Below are 24,572 nucleotides of genomic sequence, written 5' to 3'. Positions count from 1 at the left end.
ATCTTCCTATTTCTTATTCTTATTCAATACTGATTTTTTGTTTTGCCGGGTCACGGGATTTTTAGTATATCTGCTTGGGTCTTTTTATTTTTAGATATGTATTGTATAATTACTTTTGTTCTGAAACGTATATATGATTTTAAAATGTCATGGCTGTTCGGAGATTTTAGGCCTTTTATCTTATTTGTTTTTGAAAGGGTCCAGGAAGCTTTAAAATCCGGAAAACAAAACTCCGAGCGTATTTTAGGCAGGGAATGATGTTCGAAAGCTAAATTTTCGTTCCAATTATCCAAACAAAACAGGGATGTTTCCTTCGACTTTAGGCACTAGGGTTTTTGGTATAAAAAAATACTTAAATTTTTAGATTGTGCTTGAAACCAAAATGCTCGGCGTCGAAACAGCCAAAATTGGCCGCCGAAAAGGGGGCGTAACTGAGGGAATACACTATGGCGGCGCAGACTTGGCAGGCAAGAGATCACTGCTCGCCGCCCATAGGGGGCGTGGTGCGCCACCATATTATTATATTTCCTAAGTTACGCCCCCCCTCTTCTGTGGCTGTGTGGCTGACTTTGGCAGTTTGGAGTTTGGACGCCGATCATTAATTGATACCAAAAACCCGGTGAAGGGGTTGAGTACATCCCTGTCGCCTAGAAAATATTATCATCTCTTGTTCAGCTTTGAGAGCAGCAAATCAAAGCAGATGGAAACACTTTAAAAGCCTCACCTTTTGTCGTCATACATACATAATTATAATTTTTGCAAACTCAAAATCCAACTATCAGGATCCTGGTTTGTAAATATGTTATAGTCTTGAGCATAAATGACCTGAAAAATTTATAGCTTAATATGTATTATATAATACCTTGAATGTTCTCAGAAAATCTAGATACATAGAGATAAAAATTTTCAGGTTGTGCCATTGCAATTTCTCCAAAGTTTGCATGCTTTTGGCGAGCTCTGTCTCTTAAATGATATGTCGTCAGAAGGAAATTTACCCTATTATTCGCACACCGTTGGAAGAGAAGGAATCAAAATCCGTTTTGTATAAAAAAAATCAAAAATCATCAAAACAAATTTTAATTCTTTCGATAAATTAATTAGGCTTAATTATTTAAATTTAACTGTTGCTTAAAATTGGTGCTAGGCTTGATTTTCGCTAAATATTGAGCAAACTAAATATTTGCTCAGCTGCTAATTTTAATTAATAATTAATTAAATTAATTTTAATAATTAATTTAAATAAATTTCAAAAGTTTCCCTGTCTCAATCGTACAGTTTAAATACATATTAATTATTTTACTTTCCTCTATGGAAATTATTCTACCACATCTTGATAAGATAAGAAAAGGAACAAGCTCTGCTAGATTTAAAATGAATCAAAGCAAGATGAGTGTCGGATTGGCCTTTATTTGTTTGTTCTTCTGCTCCCACAGTACTTTCACGCTCTGGGGGCGCCTAGTTGGTAGGGTTGATCCTCTGATAGCGCAGCGAGTGGAACACGACCCACAAATGAGAGACGGCTCCTCATTGTCAGACACGCACCGGCATCGGCAGCAAGCACAAGGTGAGTCTCTGCGCGCCTCCAGTCTTGATTTTTAAGGATTTTCCTGCTTACAGCCGCTGAATTTGAGGACAGAACGAATCAGACACAGTAATGAATAATGCTCCTTGGCAGCCAAACATCAGCAGGACACACTGAACCGTGAGTTTTCCTATTTTTAAAATTAATCCCGGCATCGAATCGAGATTTCCCTCGCTTTTTTGCGCGTCGGGCAGTTTGTGTGGCTAATGATGCCAATAATTGGAAAATGCGCTGGCCGAAATTCGGTGTGATTGCCGGCGAACAGTTAGTTAACCCACATGTTCACGAAATGTGAGGATGACACAAGCCGCACGCGTAACACACGACGACGCCGTATGCGTCATGGACCGATTTGCCCTAATCTCGCGCTCCTTGCGTGCGCGGCACTTACATTCAGGTAGCAGGTAGACGATTACGTGTGCACTTGGCATTATGCGTATATTCGTACCCTAATTGTGCTGTTAAAACAAAAATACAGACAGAAATTGTTCAGTTTCCTATTGGTTTTGGATGATATCTCCTCTGTTGCTTAAAACTATGTTACTTTTAAAATAATTATGGAAAATTGCTTTTATTCTCGATCTCTCATTTTCCCTTGAGTTTTTTAATTGTATTTTTTTTCTCTATCGTTAACTGCACTCAATGCGTTAAAAGCTGAAGATTTTTCAATCAAAAAAGCCTTTTAAATAAAGAGATTAAATCGTTTTTGGAAATAAATGCATATTTTAGGGGTTTTTTCAAGCGCTAAATCACTGAATGAGTGTTTGCGCTTTGGAAAATTAACGAAAACTGTGGATGTTTATCCCTCAATTATTTAGACAGCAGAACTAATTTATGTAGAGTAATTATGGATTTCAGCACATAATGTTCTTTCATTTGATAAAGCTCGAAATAAGTAATACTTAATCTAACACTCGTCCGCTAAAAAAATGTTTAGTTAATCCTTTCCAATGCTATGCATGTGTCCAATTTTTTTAATAATTTCTGTCGTTATTTTTTTTTAATTTAAAATGGATAATTTGAATGAACTTAAATAAATAAAATATACAAATTAATTGAAATAATACACTCTAATTTATCGTCATCACTCATCACATTAAAGAGTTTAATTTTTTGCTGCATGATTACTTTCAGATTAAGTTGTTTTTCTAATAAACTATTTTAAAGAGATTAATTGTCAGGAATAAGGGTAGTTTTAAATGGATGTTTGCTCTTCCGGAATTTTCTCCTGATTTTTCCGAATTTAAAATTGTAAAATGTCCATTTAAACACCAGCAATTTTGTAAATTAACTTTGTCCGACTTTTCTTGAACACATTTCAAGTTAAGAATATACAAATTTTAAATAATTAATTCCCATCCTTGCCAAGGTTTGGCACGCTTTTCGCGTTGGGCTGCCAAAAAAGTGAAATTCGCGAATTTGCGAGAGTGTACGTTATCGTTGGTCAGTGATGCTCGGATTGAGGCAAACGGGCCGCCGTTTCCTCTCGGCTCTCGTTCTCCATCCATCTCATTTTGCCCAACGCGCTTGGGCTAGAAAGGCGCATTTCGCACGCACATGCAGATTCACTTTCCCAAGAGACACAATCGGGCTGTTTGCCCCAATGACCGTGAAAATCGCGATTGTTCTCGGCCGACGAGTCGGAAAGCAGCCTGGGATCAGGCGCCTGCGAATTTTATTCGCCACAATTAATTGTTAGAAAAAAAAAAGAGCGCGCGCGTATGGAGCAGATTATTTGCGAGAGCAGCAAGGTCACGTGTGCCCCGGGACGCGCGGGCAGTGGCAGTGGTTCGTTGCCCCCTTGACTCGCTCGCTCGCTCGCCTCACTGATTCATCCTGCGAAGAGAGCAGAGAGAGAAATAAGGTAACGGAGACTCACTCACTCACTCGCCGTGCACCATGGGAGAGCCTTAATAATATACGCGGCACACGCGCTATAGCCGAGGAAAAGCAAGCAAACGGAAGCTTTTGTCACCCGACACCGTGTGCGACAAGTTGCTAACGAACGAATCACTCGGATGTAACGACTTTCGGACAAGGAAGGAATTCCCTCGACGCCCAGGAATTTTAATTAAATTCAAATATTAAGACTCAAAAATTATTATTTATTTAGATTCTAGATCACACACTCGAGAATACATTCACGGAAGAAAATGTTTTATAAATTTACCTGATCTAAAATAGTTTTTAATTTTTCCATGATACAGGGCTCCAGCTGACAGCCAAAACTAATAATACAACGACTTTTTGTGCCGATAATTGTCAAAATTTTTCTTCAATATTAATTGTTATTAAAAATTAATTATTATTTTCTTCCTTTTGTTTTGTAATTAAATTTTTCTTCAAATCAGAGCCATTTAAAAAAATTAATCTATTTTTTGAAACGAATTTCGGTTTTGCTCACTTCTTGCCATGGATGATAAAATTACTTACTTGAATGATATGCTACATTTGAATAAAAATTAAATAAAGACAGTGCATTTTTTACAGACTACAAACCAACATGATTAAGTCTGACTAAAACAAAAGAAAATGACGAGATATAAGATCATAACCGGCCGACTTACCATCCAAAAAGTATTAAAAATTTTCTTGAAAAGGTCTGCCTCAACTTTGTCAAGCGCGTGTTTGAACAAAAATTGTAGGTTCATCATTCTAAGAGAAGAAATGGTTATTTCCGCTTTCATAACTTGAGATTTTTTCAATTTTTATGCTGGAAACCAAAATTGGTTCTTCTAACTGCCGTAGAAATGTGAAAAACTATGTACTTTTTCTATAAAATAATAATTTCTTGACGTTTCTGCGATTATTGGCTCAGTTAATTTTTGTTTTGAACACATAAAAATATATAACTTTCAGGGCTGAATGTACGGTGGTAGAATTGAGTCTCAAATCGCAGTGAAATACATTAAAATCGAAAGTTTACTCTATCGACGGCTCTCGCAATTGATGAATTTAGCTCGAAAATGAACTCTGCGATTCAAAATCGTAGATATTTTTACTGTTCCTTCCTTTTCTTGATTAAAAAGTGCATCTAAATTAATTATACCATAAAAAAATCTAATAAAGTTTTCGAAGCTATAAAATTAACTGTACTGAATAGTTTATTTCTGCCGACTAATTGTAAGAGGAGGCAAAGCCACAATTTTTGGCGTTCATGCGGCTGAAAATCGAAGCCAAAACATTTAGAGGGTCAACGACTTACATATTTCATGCTCAATCTCACTTGCAACCGCAGAATTTTTTTATTAGCGGACGAAAACACTCCACCAAAACCAGAAATGAGGAATGCAGCCGGTTGACAAAACAAAATAAACACACTGGCATCGTTTGACTTTCCTTTTTTCTCTCCTTAAAATATTTATAATCAAAAGGAATTGGATTAATTTAAAAAATTCATTAACATTTTCTATTAGATTTTATGTTTCTATTCAAATTAATTAAATGATATGTGAGCTTATAATTTACAAAAGAAAAAATAATTTTGATTGTCTCCTCTCTGCTTAAATATTAAATATCAAGCTAATCAGCTCTTTCCCCGAATTACTCTCGAGCGCATCACATCTCGAAAATCATCCGGAAAAAGTAAAGCACTCTAAAAATAGGGCTGCTGGAACAGAAAAGAGTGTGACGCGGCAGAAAAGCAAAATTGTTCGTTGCCGGCCAATGGGCTGGGAGTTGAGCAATAACGCAGAGGCGGCGGCGGCGGCGGCCTTTGCCGTGAAAAAGGTACCGCTAACCTGGTCGGCGTGTATGTTGCAGCAGGAGAGGAGGAAGAAGAGTCCAGCAAGACGCGGCGAGCGGCAGTAGTGCGGCGCAGGTTTCCAGTGCAAGGCGCGCGAGCTGAGGACCGCTCCACAACAACCGTTCACCCTTCGATCAATCTTCAAATCCGTTCATGTGAGTCTCCGAATTTCCTTCTGCGTTGAATGATTTTTTAAATTAAAATATATTGATCAGATACTTGTTAAAAGAGTGGGAAATTTGTTTTGAATTTTAATTTAAAGTCGTATTATTTTTTTAAATTTAATAATGCCCATCAATTTTAATTTGGAAGGAATCGAGAAATTTTAAAAGAATGACAGGGTTGAATTTCATGTTAAATTTTATTTTTTAAATAAGACGCCAATTCTCTCAATTTATCTTTAAGTGAACTGGATTTGAATCATTTGATTTTATTTAATTAAAAATTTGAGTAAATGAGTAAACAAGATTTAATTTTTCGGGTTTCAATCAAAAAAAATTCTTAGAAAAAGAAGACACAAGACTAAACCAAAAATCCTGGAATTTTTATATTGAAAATTTAACCATTCAAGAGAACAATAAAAGAGAATTCAATTTTTTATTTAAAAAAAAACCTTCAAGTAACATTGAAAAATAATTTTTAACTCATTTGAATGGAATGTTGGGTGTCTATTATCAGTGACAAAATCAAACATTCAATTCAGATTCTCGTCAGACACAGTGGCTAGAGACCAAACATACAAATTAGCAAGCGGTGTGATTGACCGGGCAGACGAGCCCGTAAATTGGAATTCCTCAAACGCAGAACAGGTTCTTTGTTCTGACACAGCTGAAAATGACTCATAGAAATGACAACTGTGCCTTTCCTTCTTTCTTTCCTGATGCCGAACTGTTTCAAACCTTTTTTTGAATTTACCTCGTTGTGAAATTGCGAGCGTCAAAAGTTGAGTCAACGTAGGCCTTTGGAAGCCGTTGGTTTGCAAATCGGTTTTTGCTCTTTCTGTCCACGTTCGTTTGTTTGCTTACTCAACGCGCGTGTGCCACGTCCGAGGCTATTGTGCGCTGGCCGTTGCCTTTTAATGACAGCAGGGAATTGCTTGTCCAAATACGCATCCAAGACCAAATTGCCTCCGCCGCTTGCACTTTTTAACCTTCGCCTTTCGTTTTTCCCTCGGCGATATAAGGAGTGCGAAACAAAAGGCAATAATTGCCAACGAGACAGCTCGTCGTACGTGGACAAACGTGAATTCATTTAATTTCCTAATTGAATTAAAAGATTTTTGAGAAATGGACACTCATAAAAATCCGTGCTGGCGGTGATTATTTTCTGCGAGGAAATGATTTGAAGAGCGTGTGCAGTTAATAAGCAATTAACCCTCGAGTGAGTGTTGCGGTCGTGGGAAAATTGGCTCAGCGCCGAATTTTAACGGCACCGCGTCCTTTTTTCCATCTCGCGGCGCTGGGAATTTTTCGTGACACCTGCGAGCCTTCTTATATTTAATGTCTCATTCAGCGCGCGAGCCACGTTGTTGTTTATTCAATTACGCATCGCACGGCGAATTTTCCTGCCTTTTCATCTTTGCAACGGTTTTTCTCTGCTCTGCTCTCGTGAAGCCGGACGCGCACTGCTCTCGTTGCCGCGCGTCGTGATGAAATTGCATTTAAATTCTAGAGAAGAGTGAATGCCCTCCCTCGCGGATTTCGGGAAGAGCTAAATTATTGCTCTGTGAATTAATTGGCGAGCTCAAACGACAGATAATTGAAATTAATGTTGCACGGGAGAGTGAATTTGTTAACAACATTCTCGCTGGAGCCGAACAAGTGAATTATTTAATTACTGTTTATTATAATTCTTTGACCCGTCGTAATTATGTTCTGCGCATGACCGCTATAGTAAAATAAATGGTATTTAGTTCTGTTATGTAAGAAACCATTAATGTGTCCGGAATGGTTTGAAATTTTTTAAAAAAGCATAATCATTTCCCCTGGAGGTCCAATTAAAAATTAAATAAGTTTTGTGTTTTGGATTCCTCTTATCAATCCTGATCGAACAAACACCAAATTTAGAGTCATGTTGGCCAAGTTTATTGTTTTAATTTTTAAATAAAAAAAATCATTAACCTCCCTAAAAAGTAGTCCAAATTAACTTGTGAGCAATTGAAAAATTTTTCTTGCAGTGTTTGCATTCAATTTCGAAAATAAATACACTTCAAAACGTAAAAAACACATTGTTTTTTTAAATTTTGTGCCATAAAATATTATTACCGCCAAATCTTGGGATCAGAATTGCAAAAACTGCACACCGGTAGAACAGTCTTGACCTTGCCTTGTTGATTGAAAGGTTTTGATGTTGTTCTTTAAAATTTCCAAGACAAAAAAGCACACGGTTTTGAGAAAATTCATCAGTCTCCACATCTTTTAATAAAAATAAAAATTTCAAATTCATAGAAAATTTTGGCTCTGCTTATATCTTAAATTCTTGCTTCTAAAAAATGGGTAAAATTGGATTGTTGTAGAGATATTTAGATTAGTTTTTAGCTCTCCAATTATCTGGTATGTTTAAAACCAGGAGGAAATAATTACAAATAAATTAGAGCCTCCAAGAACAAATTAAATATCAGTGTTAGCTAACGTTCCATTTAATTTTTGAACTGTCCTCGTTTGAAATCCAATATTAATTTAATCTGAATATTCCGATCCAAATAATTTAAAAATTCACCTGCTAATCCCATTTATTTTTAATTTATCCGTAATTTTTGTGTTGTCATTGAATGAAAACACACGATCAAAATGCGATTTTCTCCGCGTACTTTTTTGCTCTCGGGCACGGACCATCGCGGATTGTTGCGCAACGCCGACGATCAGCTGGTGCGCCGCTAACGGGTCTCGCGCGGAATGCTGAAAAATGGGCAGTAAAAAATTCATCAGGCAGGCAGCCAGGTAGAGCAAATCATCTTCGGCGCCGCTAACGGACCGCGTTTAACACTCACAATTATGTGTACACACACTTATACTAATAATATTCGGAGGAAACGGCGCACCGCCGAGTGAGTGAGTGGTGTGAAAAGTGGCTCATCTCATTTATTTATTCTCGTCACTGCTTGTTTCAGAGATTCGACTGCGAGAGATGCATTGTCGTGGCAAGTGCCTGCAGCTGGCGGCCCTGCTGCTGGCCGTCGCATGCGGCCCCGCGGCCGGCGCCGCCGTCCATCGCGCCAGAGGCGTTGGTAAGACCCTAAACACATTTATTTCTCGTTTGTCGTTTCCGGATCATTGCACCGGACAATAGGCTTTCCGATTTACAGTTACGCTGCGCGTCTCCGCACTCGCTTGCTCTCTTGAGCAATGATTATTAAAGAGTGATTTGAATTGAATGCTTTTTTTTCATTTTATTAGGCAGACGGAGTGCACACTAAACATCCGTTAATGGAGCGAGAATATTTAAGGCATGTTCCAACTGTGCATTTTCGGCACTTTGTCATGAGATTAAGGTCGAGAACACTTCTTGATCTAAATTCCCGGAAAGCAATTAGGGGGCTTTTTACGAGCACAAGCAAACCCTAATTTAAATTTTATTGGTTCATTGAAGGCGGGATGAGTGAAAAATCCATTTTTTCTTTGGGAAACTTGTTGGAAAACAATTTTTTAGTTCTAATTTAATTTTTTTAATAGCTTAAAGCAGCATTTTTCATTTTTTTAAATTAAAAACACGAATAATACCACTTTCCCACGGTTGAAAAAATCCAGAACAAATTCTCATTGCGCCACAATTTTTTTAATTTTTTATTTCTTGCACACACTTATATGCTAAAAATTACTTAAACGCGATTAGTGATCACATTTTTGCTCTATAGTCACAGCCCAAAGCATTCAGTAGCAACGTTTTTAAATAAAATATTTTTTTAAATAAATTTCATTTGAATATTTTACACTGCTTGCTGGAAAATATTTCACAACTTTGCAGTATTTGATTTACAAATATTAATCTTCATTTTAATAAAAACAAATCAATGGTTTTTCATGGAAATTTCGGTAAAAAAAAATCCAAAACATTCCTTCTAGCTGGGTTATCCCAAAAAATACGGGATGAGACAAATCTGGCAAACCTGATCTAACTAATTTGAAAAATTTTCATAAAGCTAAATTAATTTGTTCCTGAATAAAGGACCAGTGTTTCCTTTTAATATAAGTTAATTTTTCGCGTGTAATAACACGTTGTTGGACACCTGCTGTGATAAAAGTGAGTGGAGACGAGTAAATACACACACTCTATTAACAATTTGTTGCTTTCACGAGTTAGCAGGTCTCTTATCTTGTCTGGATCTCTTGTGTGTGTTGCAGACTTCATCACGGCGCAGCTGATCGGCAGCTCCGTGTCGTCTCACGTGCGGCAGTCCAGCGACGACAGACCGAACGCGCACTTTTCGCGCGACGCGTGGCAGCCGGTGCAAGAGGACAGGTACTTAACCTCGCCCACTAACAGAGACTGGACAGACGCAGCCGACCGATCGGACACAATACACATTAGGCGTAGATGGGAGAAGAAGCGTAGAAAAGGGAAACGGGTGGCGCGCTCCACGCTCTGGCAGCCGGTCGAGCTGATCACGCACGCGAAAAAAAACAATAGCTTTAGTTCTAGAATTTTGAAGGTCGATTTGAATGATGCATCACCAAACGCGTCTGATTCTTTAAATGGCACGGATTCTGGGGAGTGGGTGCAAGTGTCGCTGACCGGGCCGGCGCCGACCAAAGCGGCCGGCCTGCCGCGGCCTCGCTCCACGTTTCAGTCGCCGTTCGAGTCGATCATTTCGCTGTCGCCCGAGGTGCCCCACCTGGTCAAAGGGTTCATCACCAACTCGCACGGCGACCTGATGCAACCCGAGACCCTGGTTGTCAAGTACCAGTCGGGCGGGGAGCCGCACATTGACGGCATATACACCACCAGCCCCACGGTCGATGGCACACTTTTTGGGGTCGTTAACTCCCAGTACCGCCCCTACAATCCTCCGTCTACTTCCCAGGGTTCGCATTACCCACAATTCCCCTTCCAGGGCTCTCATTACCCAAACTTCCCCTCCCAGGGTCCTCACTACCACGAGACCCCCTCCCAGGGTCCTCACTACCACGAGACCCCCTCTCAGGGTCCTCACTACCCTGAGACACCCTCTCAAATCCCTCAATATCCGCATGATTTCGTGAACCGGCCGCAACCTGAATATAACCACCCCCAGCACAACTACGACCCCTTTGACTTCCAGCAGCACCAGAAACCTGCAGTACCTTCCCCTCCCGCCCCCACAATCTACAGCAACTTTGACGATTTTGATGACTTTGGAGAAACCCTGCACAACAAGCCCAATTTTGGTACGGTCCAGCAGGTTGCTAAACCCACCCATCCTCCCACCATCCACCCCCTCGTCGTGGATGCCCCTGACAACCATTCCCCGCAGATGCACGGTGGCAACTACCAGTACCAGCCTCCGGCCCAGGACAATTACGCAGAGCCTGACATCGTGCACGAAGTGCTGGGAGAGCTGATCGAAGGTGCGGACGAGGAGGAGACAACCCGGCCGCCAGTGGTGTACTACCCTACGCACACTACTTCTCCCATTATCCACTACCCTGCTCCGACGACCCCAACGACAACTACTATGCATCAGCAGTTGGTCGAGTCCACCTACAAGCCCCCAACAATCATATACGGAGGTGTCCCTTCTCCTCCCGTCTCCCAGACCACGTCGTTGGAGCAAAACTGTCCCAACGTGACCATCATCGTCAGCCCCACTATCACCAACCACAACGTGCAGAACTATGCCACTCCAGCCCCCATAAAATACCCCTCATCATCCTCCTATCGTCCACCAAACTATCCCCCACCCAACCACGGAGGTCACTACGGCTACCGGCCACCGTCCCCAACCAAACCAACTGATGTGATCGTGCGGCCGCCGTCCCACGACACGCCCGTTGAAGAGGACGACGACGTACTGGCAAACCAGGAGGCAACAGAACCGCCGGCGACCGAGCCGCCGCAAACCTCGTCTGAGGTGCCTCCAGTGACTGAACCGCCCGTGGTAACCACCACCACGGTGCGGCCGTCTATCCTCAATGAACTAGGACAAATCTTCTTCAACACGACCAGTCCAGTTTTCTGGCTGATCCTGGTGTCCCCAGTGCTGGCCATGTTGTCCATGCTGGTCGGCATGACGCGCTACGTGATTCCAGGCTGGCGCTCCTCCAGCGAGCCACACGATCACGGCAAGGAGGTGGCGCACAGCATCGTGGTCACCAAGCAAAAGTACAAGACCACGACTAAGAAGCCGCCGAAAAAGAAAAAGCGGCGACCGGCCAGGGGCGAGCCGGCTGGCGTCGGCGTCGTTTGGGGTCGCAGCCTCGACACACCGCACGTGTATGGGCGTCGTCGCAGGCGTTTTCTCGACTTTCGGCAAATCGGTGTCACCTGAGCATAGTCCGCGGGATTAGGCTAATCAATTATTAGACATGCGGGGATTTTGGTTTGATTCTAAAATTACATATCAACAACAAATGACTCAAACCTGACTGCTTGATTTTTGACACATAAAGACGAATAAAAAGACACTTAAATTTATTATGACCAAAACCCCGCTTACAATAATTATTTCAGTAGATGTGCCACTTAGAATTTTGTGATCAACGCGTGAGGTGATGCTTACATGTAAATTATCGATGCCAAAAATAATTCAATCGCAGCCATTTGATCCTAATACTGTAGAGAATAATTTACATAATACGAGAATGCATGCATTTTTATTTAATATAACCTCTTTCCTAACAATTTTTCTTCTTTCTGCTGTTCGCTAATATAATAATAATAAAATTATAATTATAACAATAAGTGTTTCAATCCATACACCCAACACAAACAAAATCTCATTGCATGCGTGACAAAAACATTTACTCATTTCCCGAAGCATGACGAAGATGATAATAAAATAACAGCGCGCGTCTCACGCAAAACGAGGTGACTGATCTTGAGGTAATTATTAACTCTTTGAACAATGATACACACACTTCACTCTATTGACATAGGCCCTAATCAGATGACCCATATCATAATATGTTATTGCGCAATTTGCTCTTCACGCTCTAATTTCTTTACACACACTTTTCGCTTTGTGAGTTTCTGCACATGCGAAAGACATTATAAACGCCCTTTCCGTATCTTTTACTCTTTATCAGACTATAACTGACACATTATGACTGAATTTATTATTATTAAAGTGTAATTTTGTTACATGATTTCATTAAATAGAGTAGTCATACCTGATCTTATATCCCATTAGAAAAATAAATTCAAAATAAATTAAAACCTAAAAGAAAATTTAATTTATTTTTACATGCATGAAATTGTAACCTGCCAGTCATTATTGCTCTAAAAAAATAAACTCTCGTGTTCCAGTCGTGATCTGGTGCCGCAGCCTCGTGCCGTCACAGAGACAGAGGCGGTGGTGGTGTCGTCCGAGCTGAAATCCAAGCCAAACGATGAATCAAAACGCGGTCCTGAGGTGGAAGACAGCATCGCCGCCGTGACCAGCCAGCTGCTGAACAACCCGCAGACGGTGCTGGACGTGCGCACTCCACCTGCCAAGAAGCAGGAGGTTGAGCCGTCGCCAGACAAGAAGTGGCAGCAGATGCAGATGGTGCAAACGAACACGAACATTACCATCAAGGGCACCGCACAAACACCGCTGGTCGTCAGCAACGAGACGCCCACGCGCTTCCCTCCACGCGTTACGTCAACGCCCGCCGCAGTCAATGCGACAAAGAAGCCCACGGCGGCGACTGTGGTTTTAGAAAAGCAGACGACGATTCCTGCTCTTGTAACCAAAGCAGCGACAAAACCCACCACTGCTCCACCCAAAACTACCCAAAAGGAGGTTGTGACCACTACCCCTGCTCCAGTGAAACCTACTACTGCTGCCACCGTGGTCAAGAAGGTGGAGCAACTTGCTAACAAGCGCCCAGCCGTTTCCCCACCCTTCGCCATTTTGAGCAGGATCGAATCACCTTCCACGACGCCCAAGCCCGCTCCAACGACGGAAAAATTCACACCTACTGCCCAAACGACGGTAAAGTTCAAACCTACTGTTCAAACGACGGAAAAGTCCAAAACTACTGTTCAAACGACTGTCATGCCCGCCATTCGCCGTGGCGCTGTTACACCCGTGGCCCCTGTGACCGTCGTCACCGAGTCGATTCCCACCGTCGCCACCACCAAGAAGCCGCCCAAGAAACCCGTGGCGAAGCCGTACCGCCCACCATCCGCGTCCGTGGTCACCAGGCCGCCACAGGCCATCTCTACCTTCATTCCTGAAACGTTTGAGATCCTGTCCACCGAGAAGACAATCACGAAGGTCGCGACTACCACTACGACCACTACAACTACTACAACCCCGGCACCAACCACTACGACAACCACCACGACCGCAGCACCGGCCACCAAGACCAAGAAGAAGAAGAACAAGAAAAATAAGAAGCGCAGGCGCAGGCCGAGCAGCAAGCCTGAGAACAAGATCGACTCAGAACTGGAGGAGAAGGAGGAGAAGCCCCTGACCTCGAGGATCATCGACTACCTTTCCGGAGAGGGCATCCCCAGCTTTGGCACCACGGTGGTCGGACTGCTGATGACCGCCGGACTGGCTGGCCTGCTCTTCTTCCCCATGGAGGGCTTCGCGCGGCGCAGCGACCACTTCAAGCGTGAGGACGAAAACGAAGGTTTAATGCCTAGCATCCTGAAGGCCGTCTACACATCGATGCACCCCAACCCGGAAAACGACCTGCACACCGAGGAGCAGGGCCCGAGACGCTTCCGGCGCAACGTCCATCGCAGGACCAAGAGGCAATACCGCTTCGAGCGGGTGCCCTACCGTCCCGTCCCAGAGCACCTTCGCTCGCCCATGTACAAGCAGGCGCCCGCCGACTCGACCAACATCATGCAGATCGAGGCCGGCGGCAACCAGCCCTTCTCGTTGGTGCGTCTCGTCAAGCAGATGCTGGCCGTCAAGCTGGACGTGCTGTCCAACGTGCTGCGGATGGCCAGTGAACAGCTGCGCAACTACGCCCAGAACGCCGAGGTCCAACGGCCTCCGAAGCCCTCCACCACGACCACCGAGCCAACCACCGAGACCGCCACGGACGTCGAGGCCGAGACCACGGAGGTGCCCTCGGAGGAGATGGTGCTCGTCAAAGCACCGACGACGGCCTCCACCACCACCACCACAACGACTGAGCCCTTGAACGACGAGGAAAACCTCATCAGGAGACGCACCGCCGACTGATTGACTGTTTAGATAACACTTTTTGCCGTGTCGGCGCTCCACGTCCACACTTTTTCCGCGGTGAAAATTATAATGGCGTATAAAATACACGATTGAGCAAATCTCTATTTTTTTCACCCGGCAAAAGCGTGTTTGACACGGCAGTTGCATTTCGTGACAAAAGCCTCTGATTTTTTTTTGTAACGGAAAATGCACTGTTGAAACCGCAGGAGTGCACGGCGGAAAATTCTCTTTGCATATCGCTCAACAAAATAAAAATAATAATTGTCTCCGCCGTGCACGTCCGTGTGCTCTCTCTCTCACTGTCTCATCCCCTTTTCTTAAAACGGACTAAAAATCGCGAAATTGTTACCATTCGCAACGGAGGTGAAAACACAGACGCGTGATTTTCAGAATCTCTCGGGTCAAATGGGCAATTTGGTCTCTTTTCGTACGCAATCGATCGATGACCATGGTTGAGGGTATTTATTATTTTTTACATTTATGACGTGTTAAGATGTAAATCTGTGACAGTAATAAAAATGAATAGACTGCATTTAATTCGTCTGATGCTTTTCCTTATCTTTATCAAAAACCCCGAAAAATTAAATGACCTTCACTTTGGGCCTCTAACGCTGTGCCATTGATGAGAAAAGAAACGTCAAACAAGATTGATCACATCAAGATACGAATAATCAAGTTTGATGCTGCGACTAATTTGATTGTTCTTGGTTTAGTCAACAACTATAAAAACTGTCTTTATTCAATACACATATTAATTTATTAGAATACAAATTAATTTAATATTACACGCAAGGGGCAGGCACAACCTCGCAGATGAACTGGTATTTGAGCTCGCAAGGGGCGTCGTTCCACAGGACTTCGGTGCCGTTGACAAGCCGCCTGTACTGCACGCAGTCCTCTTTGATACCGTGAAGACTGGTGCCGCTGGGCTCGCCCTCGTGCCAGTAAGTTTCGTTGGGGCTGAAGTCCCGCAGCGACTGGCCCCAGTAGAAGCTGCCCTCGCGGCCCAGGTCAGTCCCGCCGATCCACACCCTGTCAGGAATCGCCGCACCTTCGGATGCAGGAGAATAATTAAAAGATTTTATTTTTTATGGTGGATCGTATACCAAAGACGTCAGTCACAGTTATGTGGTCTTCTTCAGAGTCAATGTCCACGAGGGCGAAACCGATGCTCTTGCAGAAATTGCTGGCATCTACCCAAGATGCCTGAAATTCATTGATTTGAATTTATTAGAACTGAAATGGTATAGAATATCTTTTAGGTCATGTTTAATTGAAATAATATGATAAAAAGGGCTTTTCGTCATATTTGTATTTTTTATTACTTTAATAAATAATTAAATTAAATTAAAAACGACAAACAAGATCAACAGGAGTAACAAAATAAGTTGTGCTTACGTATTTTCTCATAAAACTAAAATTTAAAAATAGATAATAAGCAGCTTTTATCGTAAAGATTGTGATTTCAAAATCTAAAATGATATTAAATTTTAAATGACGGATTTCAGCTAACCAGGTAAAAATAATAATAAAAAAATACTCACATTGAAACTACTAAGCAGGTACTGTCCTCCATTGAAAGGAATCAATCCAAGTTCTATAATGATGCAATTATTAATTTATAAATAATTTTATTGCGAGAATTAGAAATTACCAGCTAGAATTGCGTCGTTGGCCGAAGCAGCAGCCAGTGCAGCGAGCAGGAAAGCTAGCACCTTCATCTTCGAGATTTGCAAGATTAATACTCGCAGAGTGTAAAGTTTATCGATTATTGGCTATTTTGTTAATCTATAATCTATGTCAAAATTGGCAGCTTTGACAGCTGAGAAGATATTGAAGGTGACAAAATGCGTCATTTAATCTGGTCTAATCTAATGCAGAAACAGAATCCTCGAGCTTCTCTTTGAAATGTCAGCTATTGATTTTAAAGAACAATTTAATCCTAGTTTGATAAAAATGTCAATTAAAATACGATAAAAATATTATCCATTATTCAAGATAACATATTTATTTTTTGTATTTAATTACTGAATATCATTTTAAAAATATTAAGCAGTTTATTTTTAATTTTAAATAACAGTCAATTACAAGGAAAAATTACTATAAATTAATAAAATCGCAAAAAGTGTAAAGCTTTCAGTTAAATCGACATTAAATGAAATAATCTTGCCAGTGTTTGAATAAAAACCGAATAAAAATCCGTTTATTTTGAAAATTCTCCGCTCTAATAATTTTTCCTTAGCGATTCTACAATAATAATAATTGTATTTTTCTGAATAATTATTATCAACCCTGCACAACCAAACGCCCGATTTCCCCACGCGCCAAAAGGTACGAAATGCTCTCACGCATGCGCGCTTGTTGCTCCGCCAGAAGCAAACACATGTGGTCGCCCGCTCCGGCCCGCTGGCGCTCCGCGTGCAGGCAGCACGGCAGCAGAATCGCAGACGCAGATGTAAACAAAACAACGATCGAGACTGATTTGGATTAAATTGAACTTAAACACCTCCGTAAAAGATGAGAAACTTTAAAGGTAAGCTTAACACAATTCTTGTCTTGTAAACTGTGAGCTTGAAAGAGTTGATTGGCGTAAGATTGGTTTTAAAATCTCGCATTGCATTCTACCACTGCACACGCCGGCGAGATTCTTTGAGAGTTTTGAGACAAAACAGATTCGTGCGCCTTTATTTCAGCGGCTGATTTTTTCACATTAAGATGAAGTAACAATTTTCTCACTAAATCGTTGTTTTTTGCTTTACCAGTCAATAATGTGACTCAATATCAAAATTATAATGACGATTTTTTGTTATTTTAGTTTATCAATCTAATGAAGGATGCCTACGTAATGGCATCGGGTAAGCCCAAAGAAAAAGCTCTATGTATTAAACAGAATGGCAGCTATTTCTTCTGTTGTTTGTTTTTTGTCAAATTCTTTTTCTTAAAATGGTTAAATTACAGTACTTGCCCAGAACTGCAGACACCCGCTTTTTTAGATTGCATTTTACATATATTTAATACAAATTCTTAACTCTTCATTCAAAATTTTACCATTAAAAAATAAATTTTCAGGCATGGACGAGGACTTTGACTCCGACTCGTCTGTCGAGTTGGTCGAGGAGGTGGCAGGAGGCAGCCAAGAAGACTCAAACGCCGAAGGTGACGCCCAAACCTCCGAAGCGAGCAGTGACGACGACGACGACGACAGCAGTGACAGCAGCGACGATGATGACGACGACGACAAGCAGGACAATTCAAACGCAGGAGAGCAGGAGGACGACGATGACGACATCGTGAGAGCGTTCAAGAACGCCCAAGAAGTGCGCAGAGACAAGCCTCCGGACATTCACACCAGCGAACTGGTGGCAGACATCAGCTTCCACCCTGAAAAAGACCTGATCGCCGCCGCCTCCTTCGACGGGGACATCTTCTTGTAAGAAAGCAATTAATTTTATTTGAGTTGGTCATATTTCTGATTATTTGGGATAATTTAATTAACAAATTAAAATATTAGAAGGACTGATTGGATTTTTAAATTTATCAGGGGGCAATTTTCGTATCACCTGTTTTTTCACCATCAGATTATATCCATATTTTGCTGCAGATACATTTTTGCACTCTGAAAAATCAAAAATTTGCGATTTTAGGTGATAAAATTACCCTGATTGCTTAAATGCACTCTTTAAATTGGTTTTTTTTGCAACCCTGATATTTTATTTCACCAGTTTAACAGAAGAGGTCCATTTTTGTGGTGTAAAATAAATATATAAAATAAAAACTCAACTCGTTAATTTTCAAATAATTAATTCCATTCGGGAAAATTGTTGGAACAGAAGAAATAGGAAATTTTAACAGCTGTAAAAAATTGCGGGGGAGTTTCAGCAAGAAAAATCATATTTTTATTTTTAAAAATAAAAAAATTGCCTGCAAATTTATCGACTTACAACCAAATTTTGACAGAAAACGTTTTGTAATTAATTTTGAAATTTCTATTGAGTTAAATTAAATCGCCAAATTGAGTCATTTCAAGCACTGAACTTGGTCAATATCAGTCTAGGCAACAATTCAGAAATACATACTTGAAAGTTAAATTCTTGACAATTCCTTTTTTGATCTCTTGTTTAAATAATTTTTTCACTCAGGTACGAGTACAGTATGGAGAAATGCGAGCTGAAAGAAACAGTGGAGGCGCACAACAAGGAATGCAGATGCGTTGAGTTCAGCGAAGACGGCGACCTGCTTTACTCAGCCTCCAAAGACAAATCAATCATGGTCACCGACGTAGCAAGCTCTAAACCGAAATGGTTCAACGACGATGCCCACGAGTGCGTAATATCCTTGACTTTTCCAGCTAGAAACAAAATAATAAAAGCTACCATGTTTTAATTTATTTTATTATTTTCAGAGAACCAGTCTACACGCTAAAAGTTATCGACGAAAACAGATTTGCCACTGGAGATGACAATGGCACAGTGAAACGTAATTAATATTTTAATTCATTGCTGTTGGGGTTGATTAATTAATATTATTGGCGTTTTAGTTTGGGATCTGCGACAAAAGGATGCAATACTTTCCTTGAAAGAATCAGAAGAGACAATCACTGACATGGTGACTAATGAGTCACGGAGATTCCTTGTTTTTTCCTCTGTCGAAGGAATGATTACCACCATCGACCTCCACAGCAGAAAGCTGCATGTTCAGGTACTAATTAAATTAATGCAAGAGAATTATGAAAAAATTGCCGGATATTTTAAACTAGTCGGTAAAGTTGGTCCAGGTGTTGTCTTGGATTTTTTTTTTACTAAAATTCGAACCAAAATCTACCAATTGCTTAGAATGCAGATTTTTCTGGCCCTTCATTTTCATATTTTGAACTCTTAAGGGTCCTGGAAAGTTGAATTAAATTCATTTAAATATAACGAAGTCCAGCATAAATTTAAAAAGAGTTTTCGCCCCAAAAATCACCAACAAATGGTGTTGCATTTGCTTACCACTCGGTTTTTACCACCCATTTTGTAAAAATATCTTGGGCAAGAAATGATTTTATTCTATCTTTCCCCAGTGTAAATCTAAAAATTGCGGTCGCAGTGGTCAAAATTTCCTCTACTGAGCAGATTTTTTCTTCTAAATTTCCATTTATTTGCTGCCTCAGTTTCTTAAAAAATTCCTCGCTGACAATTATTAAATTCGTGGTCATGAGCAAATAATAATTATTTAACACTGAGGTGTAAACATTGCCTGCAAGAAACTGCAAAATTAAATAAAAAACAGGTTTTACCACTGATTTTTTTTTTAAACGCGGGTTTTTACAATTCTGCTGATAACAGTGTTAAAAAACGCCAGCTTTTTTAAAAATAATTTCAGCCAAGAAGGTTTTAACCAGCTAAATGGGCTAAAGTTAGGGAATAAATAAAATTATATAATTAATCAAATATAAAACACATCTCCACCTTGCATTTTAAAATTTTAAGACATCCTGTTGAAAATTATTAATTTAACATCAGTGTTTTGGTAGTAGAAATCCTATTTTATGATGATGAGTTTAGCCACTTTGGCAATAAATTCAACTATTTTGATGTTCCTTACCATTTTTGGCTCAGAAACCTGACCAAAAACTAAAACTCCTCTATTTTATACCAAATTTTAAATGTTTTCTCTATTCCAGTCTGAGCTATACGAGTGTGAACTGAGTAGTTTGGCGCTGGTGAAGCAGGATAGAAAGCTGGTAGTGGGCTCGAGCAAAGGCACATACTACTTCTTCGACTGGGGCTCCTTTGGCTATCACTCGGATGAGTTTCCCGGGCCAAAGAACCCCATCAACTGCATGAAGTCGATCACGCAAAACATCGTTGTCACCGCCCACTCAGACGGAGTCTTGAGGTGCTCCCATCTAATTTTTGATTTTTTTAGTAGCACCTTATTCATAGAAATCCAATCAGCTGTGGACAATTTAAAAATTTTGTTTCTTGTTATGAGTCCAAACAGTTAATTCGTCCCTTCTTTATCTTCGGAAGCTATCTGAGCCCTTGATTATCATGGCAAATAATTTTATTGTTAATTATTTCCATGATCAGCTCTTACTTTAATCGTTTAGGGGAGACCAAGTGAAAGCATTGTCATTTCTTTTATCCTTAATAATTAAATTAAGGAGTGACAGTAATTTTTTTATTTAACAACTTTCTGATTGACCAATTTTTTTCATACTTCTGACCAAAAGTGCCCCAAAATCCACCCTCTTTTTTGAGCAAATGAAATTAATTGCTTTCAGAATTAGAAAAATTTATCAGTGAGAAGATAAAAAAGTACTTTTGAATCTTGAAAATTAAATTTTATTTATTCGTCTGAGAATTTTCCATTTAAGACAATTCCAACTTTGATTTGAGGCCGATTTTCTTGAAAATTTCCTCTGCTAGCTCTATCTTTTTTAACTTTACATGATCATTAGAACCTAATCTGTGTGTTGCGGAGAAATACACTATCGTTCCTCTTTAAAATCATCAGTTTCCATTTTATTTGTATTTATCAAATGCATATTTTACAAAAATTGAAGTTGAACATTGATTTTGCAGAGCGACACACTTGTTCCCGCACAAGCAACTTGGCATTGTCGGCACACACCCGTCGTCGACCGTGGAAAGCATGGACGTATCAGGCGACGGTGAGTTGATTGCGACAAGCGGCTTTTCTAACGTGATCCACTTTTGGAACATCAAATACTTTGACGGCTTGGTCGTGTCCGAGAGGGAGAAGAACGACAAGAAGGTGCTCAAACACAACCTGCCCTCGTCTAATGTACGAAACGCCGGCGACTTTTTCCAAGACATGGCGTGAACAAATGATTATGCCTTTATGAATAGAGTGGTACAATTATTTAGGAACTTGGCATTTTTAATATTGACAGCGTCCTTTTACTTTTATAAAAAATATGCATTTAAACTCTTAATTGATTTTTGAGGTTAATTTCAGGGATTTATATGGTCTAAATTATTTGCTCGATCAGGAAAATGGAAATCTGCTAAAAAACTGGTGTTCTTAAAACGCGAGGAACTTTATAAGAGTAAATTAATCGCTAAATTGATTATAATCTTTTGAATTAGAATGCTCCAAATATGTGTCTATTCCATAAAGGAAACATTAAAGTATTTGGCGTTTTAGTTTTCAGTGAAATCATGGAAATTGAAACAGGGCTGCATTTGCTTACCACCCGATTTTTTTCACCACTGGTGTTTGACGGTTTTTACCACTCAATTTTTACCAATTTTTTGCTCGAGAATTGCAAGAAATGAATTCATTCCATTTTTCTTTTGTGAAAATCTAAAATTTTGGTTGGAGTGCTCAAAATTTCCTCCACTGTGCAGATATTTTCTTTTAAATTGCCATTTTGCTGCCTCTATTTCTCCAAAAATTTATCTCTGGCAATCTTTCAAGTCAAGGTTACGGACTAATAATTAGAAAATTATTGAAAAATAAGTTGAAAACATTGACTACAAGAAACTGGTAAAAATTGAACTAAAACCGTTTTTAACCACTGCACTGTATTTAAAAAAAAAACAGGGTTTTTGCTACCCTGATATCCAAGAAGGTGTTGATAATGTATTTTTTGCATTTGATCGAAGGTTCAAATTTTACAGTAAGCCCAATCACCACGTATTATTTCTAATTAAAATTAAGAAAGGCGTTGATGAGAACTAATCATACAGATCAGAACACACTGGACACTCTTGGTTCATGATGCATAGCTTCCAGTGATCAATTAATGCGCAAAGTGGCGGGCAGGCTTGATTTGCACAAGTCTTACGGTCCTCACATGTGTCAAAGTGGCTCATTTGATTGATCATAAAACTGCAGATCTCGTGGGTGCACTGTGGAGCAAGACATAATAATAAGTTTTAAGCATTCTCAATAATTATTAAATTCTCTTATTACATACCTGCGTCGTCTGCGTTCCGTTCCCAGTGTAGGCTTCAATCCCTTGGCGGTAGCTGTTGTAGCAAATCAGTGTAAATGTCAAATGCCGTTTCAAGTTGCGTCCATAATGACTGTATTGTCCCAGGATTGTGTCGTAGATTCCAAGATCTCTCAAGGTTTTTAGTACGCAATTTAGATTTTTTTGTTCTGAAAAATTCATTCATTTTTATTTCCCTTCAAACTTTTCTCTGAACGTCTCTAGTCTCTACCCTACACGAAATTGATATATATGCATCGCTTAATTTTGGGAATCGCATTTTCTGTTTAAACTGGCAATATTTTGCCTTAAATAATCATCAAATATATAATTTTCGCACTCGTGAAAGCAAAAAATGACTGTGAAATTAATTGGTTTCTCGACTGTTCAAGCTTTTTTCTAAGACAAAGTTGATAATATATCCATGAGCGCTTACCTGAATCCTGAAATCCAGTCTCCTTGGCCATGTCATGGTAACGCTGAAACTGCAAATAAGAAGATCAACGCTCAATTATATCGTCGGCTACAATAATTAATATTCAAAGAGCTTACCGTAGGGTGCCACAGTTTTTGTAAAGGATTTTCAGGTATTTCTTCACACCTGTCATCGCTGTTGTTGTTCTTCTGCTCTGGAGGATGCATCCAGTTTTCCATGCTATGAGAGCTTCTCGTGTCGGATGAGTCTGAGATCCCCTCAGGCATCAAGATGCCATTAATAAGGTCAGGGCCTGCAGAACCGTCTATCAGTCTTTCTATATGGGCCTCCGTTGCACTCCACACTGAACTCCACTCAATGGGCCACTGGATAAAGGCATTCTTGATACCTAATAAAAAAACACGGTTACCTTTCATATAAAAACGAACGTGTTTTTGTTCAGCATTTTAGAAGGGTTGAATTTATGAAAACCCCCATAAATCTGCTTGGAAACTGTTGTAAGTCTTGTAAACAAACTGTTATTCACAAAAAAAATCCAAAAACAGTCACACGATCGAAACTCGGCTCGTGTGACGTTTGTGGACTGGGTTGCTTTTGATAATCGCAAAATTCCACAGCCTTTTTTATTTTAAAAATAATGAAAAACGGACTCACTTCCTGGAATGCGTTTCCTGACTGGAGTGCAAACTGGACAATTCTGCTCTAAACATTCATGCCAGTGTGTCATAATTTTTCTGTATGACGCGCAGAGAGTAAAGCCACAAGCTGTGTCTTTAATATCGCAAGAATCCATGTGACGTAGTACATATTTGACGTTGCAGCAGCCAAAGTGGGAACACTGGAATAAATTGTTCGTTTACTTAAGTTGAGGATGATAAATTCTGTAAATCTTTCTCACCTCATCCTTTTCCATAGTGCAGATTTGTGCATGTAGCAAACGAAGCAAGTGCCGCCTGATCTGTCGTAGTGCCTCAAATGTGAATCCGGGGCCAGGCGCCAGCTTATCAATCCTAGGTTTTTTCGGGGCACTCATTGCGAAGGTTGATTTTGTATCTATAAAATTGAAACAATATCGATTTTGTCAATCCATTGAAAGTTAGCTTCAGCGCATTGTCGTGAACATCCTCGGCCTGATCTGTAATCTACCTCAACGCGCGCCTTCAGCTTCTCCGGGTGGAGCAGAAGCCAACCATATACTGACATTTAGAGTCCTGCACGGGCCGAGCAGGTTCATGATAAGCGCATTAAATTTATTGCGAGCAAAAAAGCGCAAAAGACAGCCAAGATCTTCATGCATTATATTTCAGAATTCTACAGTTATATATAGCTGTCTGGAAATTAATAAAAAGAATTGTGGATAAAATTAATTTTATGCGACGCCTGATTTCTCGAATTTGCCCACCCACGAGATATATAAGCGAGTGCCAAAATGTCCCAGAAAAAAACACAAAACATTCATTGGCGCCAAACACCCATGACTATAGGAAAACCGTTTCGGGTATGAAACCCTCGTCAGCTAGCCTTTGGTGCAGCGAGTCCCTCACC

General features: G+C 40.3%; 3 protein-coding genes across 5 annotated transcripts; 2 read left to right on the top strand and 1 right to left on the bottom strand.

Annotated features, from left to right (window-relative positions):
• The first annotated feature begins 1,427 nt into the window (after positions 1–1,427).
• LOC135936098 (mucin-5AC-like) lies at positions 1,428–15,186 on the top strand. 3 transcript variants are annotated; one of them, XM_065478787.1, is made up of 5 exons: positions 1,428–1,564; positions 1,618–1,702; positions 5,348–5,482; positions 8,437–8,553; positions 9,668–12,203. In XM_065478787.1, the coding sequence occupies exons 4-5, from the start codon at positions 8,454–8,456 to the stop codon at positions 11,788–11,790; spliced, it is 2,223 nt and encodes a 740-aa protein (XP_065334859.1). In that variant the 5' UTR covers positions 1,428–1,564; positions 1,618–1,702; positions 5,348–5,482; positions 8,437–8,453; the 3' UTR covers positions 11,791–12,203. The 3 variants fall into 3 exon arrangements, with proteins under 3 accessions (XP_065334859.1, XP_065334857.1, XP_065334860.1); XM_065478785.1 differs by having other exon boundaries at positions 5,345–5,482; XM_065478788.1 differs by lacking the exon at positions 1,428–1,564 and adding an exon at positions 12,768–15,186 and having other exon boundaries at positions 5,345–5,482; positions 9,668–9,785.
• Positions 15,187–15,414: 228 nt separating this feature from the next.
• Positions 15,415–16,421, bottom strand: LOC135936587 (CD209 antigen-like protein E). The gene is made up of 4 exons (XM_065479455.1): positions 16,304–16,421; positions 16,194–16,246; positions 15,756–15,855; positions 15,415–15,700 (listed from the first exon to the last, which is right to left on the bottom strand). Exons 1-4 carry the CDS (start codon positions 16,368–16,370, stop codon positions 15,432–15,434), a joined length of 489 nt encoding a protein of 162 aa, XP_065335527.1. The 5' UTR covers positions 16,371–16,421; the 3' UTR covers positions 15,415–15,431.
• Positions 16,422–17,029: 608 nt separating this feature from the next.
• LOC135935673 (WD repeat-containing protein 55 homolog) lies at positions 17,030–21,524 on the top strand. The gene is made up of 7 exons (XM_065478168.1): positions 17,030–17,182; positions 17,719–18,079; positions 18,789–18,971; positions 19,052–19,125; positions 19,187–19,347; positions 20,312–20,526; positions 21,216–21,524. Exons 1-7 carry the CDS (start codon positions 17,167–17,169, stop codon positions 21,475–21,477), a joined length of 1,272 nt encoding a protein of 423 aa, XP_065334240.1. The 5' UTR covers positions 17,030–17,166; the 3' UTR covers positions 21,478–21,524.
• Positions 21,525–24,572: the final 3,048 nt, after the last annotated feature.

This window comes from Cloeon dipterum, chromosome 2 (assembly GCF_949628265.1).
Source record: "Cloeon dipterum chromosome 2, ieCloDipt1.1, whole genome shotgun sequence".
NCBI classification, from domain to species: domain Eukaryota; kingdom Metazoa; phylum Arthropoda; class Insecta; order Ephemeroptera; family Baetidae; genus Cloeon; species Cloeon dipterum.
This window is presented reverse-complemented; position numbering and strand designations above follow the sequence as displayed.

What these genes read in the sequence shown, in the direction of transcription:
- LOC135936098 (XM_065478787.1), top strand. Translation starts at nt 8,454, where the DNA reads ATGCATTGTCGTGGCAAGTGCCTGCAGCTGGCGGCCCTGCTGCTGGCC. An exon ending in CCATCGCGCCAGAGGCGTTG is followed by an intron (nt 8,554 to 9,667) that starts GTAAGACCCTAA and finishes TGTGTGTTGCAG; the next exon opens with ACTTCATCACGGCGCAGCTG.
- LOC135936587 (XM_065479455.1), bottom strand. Translation starts at nt 16,370, where the DNA reads ATGAAGGTGCTAGCTTTCCTGCTCGCTGCACTGGCTGCTGCTTCGGCC. An exon ending in ACCTGCTTAGTAGTTTCAAT is followed by an intron (nt 15,856 to 16,193) that starts GTGAGTATTTTT and finishes AATGAATTTCAG; the next exon opens with GCATCTTGGGTAGATGCCAG. An exon ending in AACTGTGACTGACGTCTTTG is followed by an intron (nt 15,701 to 15,755) that starts GTATACGATCCA and finishes CTGCATCCGAAG; the next exon opens with GTGCGGCGATTCCTGACAGG.
- LOC135935673 (XM_065478168.1), top strand. An exon ending in TTCGACGGGGACATCTTCTT is followed by an intron (nt 18,080 to 18,788) that starts GTAAGAAAGCAA and finishes TTTTTCACTCAG; the next exon opens with GTACGAGTACAGTATGGAGA. An exon ending in TTCAACGACGATGCCCACGA is followed by an intron (nt 18,972 to 19,051) that starts GTGCGTAATATC and finishes TATTATTTTCAG; the next exon opens with AGAACCAGTCTACACGCTAA.